General features: G+C 36.9%; 1 protein-coding gene across 1 annotated transcript; it reads left to right on the forward strand.

The window, feature by feature from the left end:
• Window positions 1–390: 390 nt before the first annotated feature.
• On the forward strand, window positions 391–4,113 carry LOC102301343 (the record flags this gene model as incomplete). The annotated part of the gene is given in 5 exon segments (XM_014330934.2): window positions 391–542; window positions 686–1,030; window positions 1,127–1,465; window positions 2,866–2,976; window positions 4,040–4,113. Coding segments are annotated over 5 exon segments (912 nt in total), but the record flags the coding sequence as incomplete, so codon positions are not given.
• Between the last annotated feature and the right edge of the window lie 309 nt (window positions 4,114–4,422).

Below are 4,422 nucleotides of genomic sequence, written 5' to 3' on the forward strand. Positions count from 1 at the left end.
CTATACATCTACGTTTGTAAGATTTTCTTCTAAATATTGGAATGTTTTTCTTCCAGATTCCTTGCTAGCTTGATTACGACTTTGACTGGAAAAAACAAGACACAAATCAGTTTGTGTGCAGTCAAAACAAAACTGCTAGATTATACTGGCCATCACATAAATAAGTGTGCAGTCTGGGAACACTGAAAACTTTATTCTTTTAATTCATACTTTGACCTATGCTGCCTGGTTATAAGTGTAGAAATTAGTTGTTATTGTTATTCTTCAGTTATACAAGATTAATAAAATCAATGACCAATGAAAGTTATTCCTGCAGAATCAGCAGCGACAACAACCTATGTAGATTCACTGTAAATGGTTTGAATTTTACAGGAAGTACATTTTCTGTGCTTCAGCCAATCACAGTGATTTCCACTTGGTAAACCTTGATCAGCTTGTGACTAAATCTTCCTTTGAGTGGGTAGACATCAGTTGTGCGAGAGAAGGCTGAGGTACCACAATGATCAGAAGACTGGCTTCTTTGATTCTTCTAAGTACATTGTGTAAGTTGACTTCACTGAAACATCTGACATTGTAAACAATATAAAACAAAAATCTGTAAGGTTGAGTAATGTTTATATATAGATGATACCTTTTTAAGTGCTTTGTCCTGTCATGTTCTAACCAATTTTTGTTTTGTTTTTAGCTTTGACCGAAGGGGATGAGGGTCCTTTCCAGAGCTCTATAACTGTGACTAAACTTGGAGATAATGTGACTCTGACATGTATAATCCCTAAGGATGATGTTGGGTTGTCTTACTGGTATAAGCTGAATTTTGGAAGCGTGATTGAAACAATTGCCTCAGGAAGTTTTGACACAATATCACTAAAGGGACCATTTAACAACTCAAGATTCAATGCCCCAAAAGTGGGTGATATCTATTCTCTTACCATAACAAATGCAAGCAAAGAAGATGAAGCAACTTACTTATGCCAAGGAGGAACGGCATACAAAATGGAATTTTTTAATAGCACGCTTTTGGTCGTGGATGGTAACGTATTTTAATTTGACTGTTTTTGTCATATCTGCTTCTAAACCCAAATAATTACAGTTAATGCTGTTTTGTGTCTTTTTGTAATTCACACAGATACAAAAACGCTGCAGAAATCTTTCACCGTGAAACAAACTTCAGACGTGGAGTCAGTACATCTGGGTGATACAATGACTCTGCAGTGTTCGCTCCTCTCTGAGAACAAAGATGACACAGATCAGTGTCCAGATGAAGACAAAGTGCACTGGTTTAAAGGTGCATCAGAATCCCATCCAGGCATCATTTACCACGGCAGTCTCAGAAATAAAGAGGACGGGAGATGTGACTACAGTCTGTCCAAAACTGTAACAAACTCATCTGATGCTGGGACGTACTACTGTGCCGTGGCGACATGTGGACAGATCCTGTTTGGTAGAGGAACTGAAGTGGAGATAGGTATGTTTTTGAAGTATTGTTTTAATATTTGCTTATCTGTACTAGTTGTTGCTGCACTGATTTTGTGAGCATGTAAGAGAGCAATTTAAGTTTGATCGATCTTATATAAACATTATAATGTTCTTAAGCCTCACTGGTTTCTTTGCCCTATGAAGTAGTTTTTCAGTTTGCAGCCCACATGAGTTGATAAATTCACAGGTGGCATTCAGCTGCCTCTGTGACCTTTGCTTCTTTTTTCTCTGTACTTTTCTGTGTATGTGTTTTATCCCCATTTCCTGCATTGTTCACGTAAAGGCCTCTCTGTTTCAGCTGCTCATGTTGTCTTGTGTACTTCACATGATGATTTTTGTTGTGACAGTGTTGTTCATATGAACACTTAAAATACACCACAATCCAATAGGAAAATTGTATAATAAGAATATGTCACATGAAGTTTACAGGCATGTTAATAAATTAGTTTTGTTTTATTTTTTCAACTGTGTTTAAACTCTCCCAAATATGAACGTGCTGATGTTTAGCAGAGGGGTGCACTATGACACATGTTCAACATAGCTGGGCTCTTTGTGACAAAATCTAAAATGCAGTGAGAGATGATTGGTCTCATTATCATCTTTCGCTGCAGAAAATCATTAATCTTGTGATTTGATCATGACAAACCCACTGATGAGTAAGATAAATATATCTGTACAAAGAAATTAAGGGAAACAGTTATTCATATTAAAAAAGGCTACAACTGTATTTGTGAACTCTTTCTGCACCACTCTCTTTTATTTCCCGTATATTGACAAATTTCCATGAAATAGTAATTTATCTGTATTATTTTTTATATTATTGTACAATCCAATGGTGAGTAAATGCAATGGGTGAATAAATTAATGCATTCAACACGAGGTACAACTTTCATTTTGCCAGATTCAAAGAGCGTCACCTTTGTGAAAGTGGAAATTGAACTAAGCTACACATAGTTCACTAGCCCATTAATCTGGCTTTGTTGTACAGCTGTTACTTTGTAATGTAGGGAAGAAAAAGTGCTCTTGAGGTTGAGGAGAAAAAGGTTGTCTGCAGGCATGTCATGATTTTCAGGGTGGGCCAAGTTCTTTTTAATATAATTGTTCTGAAGTAGTGCTTAGTAAAAGTTGAACGTATACATAAAAAATCATGAATGAATGTCTGAACTTTTATGATAATTTATTACTGCACATGTAGGAAAATGAGTCAATGAAGTGGTTGGAGTCCAGAATGTTTTTTGTTTCTAGCTTTTGTGAAAAGAGTCTTAAAGTCGTAAATATGAAAACAATCATTATACGTACTTAACATAGAACTGATCTGTATGTAGACGTGCACTGTTACACAGACTTGTAAATGAGATGTTAAATGTCTGGGATGTTTTCTCATTCCAGAGGGGTTCCCGCTGGTTACTGTGCTTGTGATACTGCTGACCTGCTCTGTGGTTGTGAATATTGCACTGATTCTCACCAGAAAACAAAAACCAGATTGGAAACACAGCAGAGGTAGGTTACTGACACATGCATACACATATGTACGCATGTGCACACACACACACGTACAAGTAACATCGGGTGTCGCCTTCTGCTGCTGTTGCTCATCTGCTTCAAGGTTCTGCTCAAAATTCAGAGATTCTCTTCCGGATCCCTTGATTATAATGAGTGTTTTTTTGAGTTACTGTTTACTGTCATGCTCGTGATTGGCCATGTCTACAAAATTACATCTTTCAGCACTTTGCGTGAAAGGTTCCAGTTTTGGTTTATTTAGTGGATGGTCCTCTGAGGGGAAAAAAAAGAAGGAGAACAAAGTTTCCAGTTCATGAACTGCAAAGTTTCTGAACTAGTAGAAATTCAAATGTCACATCAGGTAATATTAGTTCAAGTTTTCTCGGCAGTATACCCCAAAATGTTGTTTGTACTTTCACCACCATAGTTTTTTACGAATTATGAATGTCAGAAATGAACTATGTCCCAACTTCCCATAGAGTACATAAACAGAAGAGCTTCTGCTGAGCCTTTTATAGCAATGACAAAAAATTGAGGTGACATTGGGGAAATCCTCACTAATAATGCATGATGTGATAGATTTCAGTCAGAATTAGACATAAACACTAGAGATCTAGCAAATCTGTCTTGCGCATTTTCAAACACCAAACCTCAGAAGCCCACTTCCTGGATGAGTCACGGATACAGAAAGCGAAGCAGAAGTGGTATCACGTTTCGTTTTATGACCATGATAGTGACTCCATAGACTAATGCAGCCATTGTGGTAGACAGACTTTATTTCTTGATGTAAAAGAACAGGGTGTTCAGAGTATGAATCTTCTGGTGACAGCTAGAGTAGATCAAACTGTGAACTGAATGTATCCATCATAATATTTATAGTAAAAAGAACTGAAGCTAACATGACAGCTAACTGAGTCCCTATGCAGTATTAATTTAGTCTTGATGATTAGATTCTTGGTTCTGACCTGGGAACCATTTACATCAAATAGCATATATTTTTAACACTGTTAACATGTCCATTTTAGGTCTTCTTCCAATGGTAATGTCTTCTTTTTATTAACAGGAAAAGTTACAGCCTCCAATCAATCTCCAGTCAGTCAACAGGAGAGATCGACTGTGGATCAGCTGAATAATGTGGTATATAAAATATTAGATTTTCAGACAAACACAGAACCAGCAAGCTTAAAATTTTCTTTAAGAAAAACACTTTTATCATGTGAAATACATTCAAATTGTCAAATGAATCTGAAGCTGAAGTGTAAAATTACAGTGTAGTCATCGATCACCACTGGCATCCCAACAAAAGCTGTAAGACAGGGGGTTGGATTGGACTGATGAGTCAACAAGAATTGAACTTTGACACAGAGAGACACTCGTTAATGTTCAATTTTCAACTGTAGGGGAGACCGGGGATAGTTGTAACGTGGGTCAGTTGTAACACTTCCA

The sequence above is a fragment of the Haplochromis burtoni genome, unplaced genomic scaffold, assembly GCF_018398535.1.
Source record: "Haplochromis burtoni strain Fernald_Lab_line unplaced genomic scaffold, NCSU_Asbu1 Contig_1176, whole genome shotgun sequence".
Classification (NCBI taxonomy): domain Eukaryota; kingdom Metazoa; phylum Chordata; class Actinopteri; order Cichliformes; family Cichlidae; genus Haplochromis; species Haplochromis burtoni.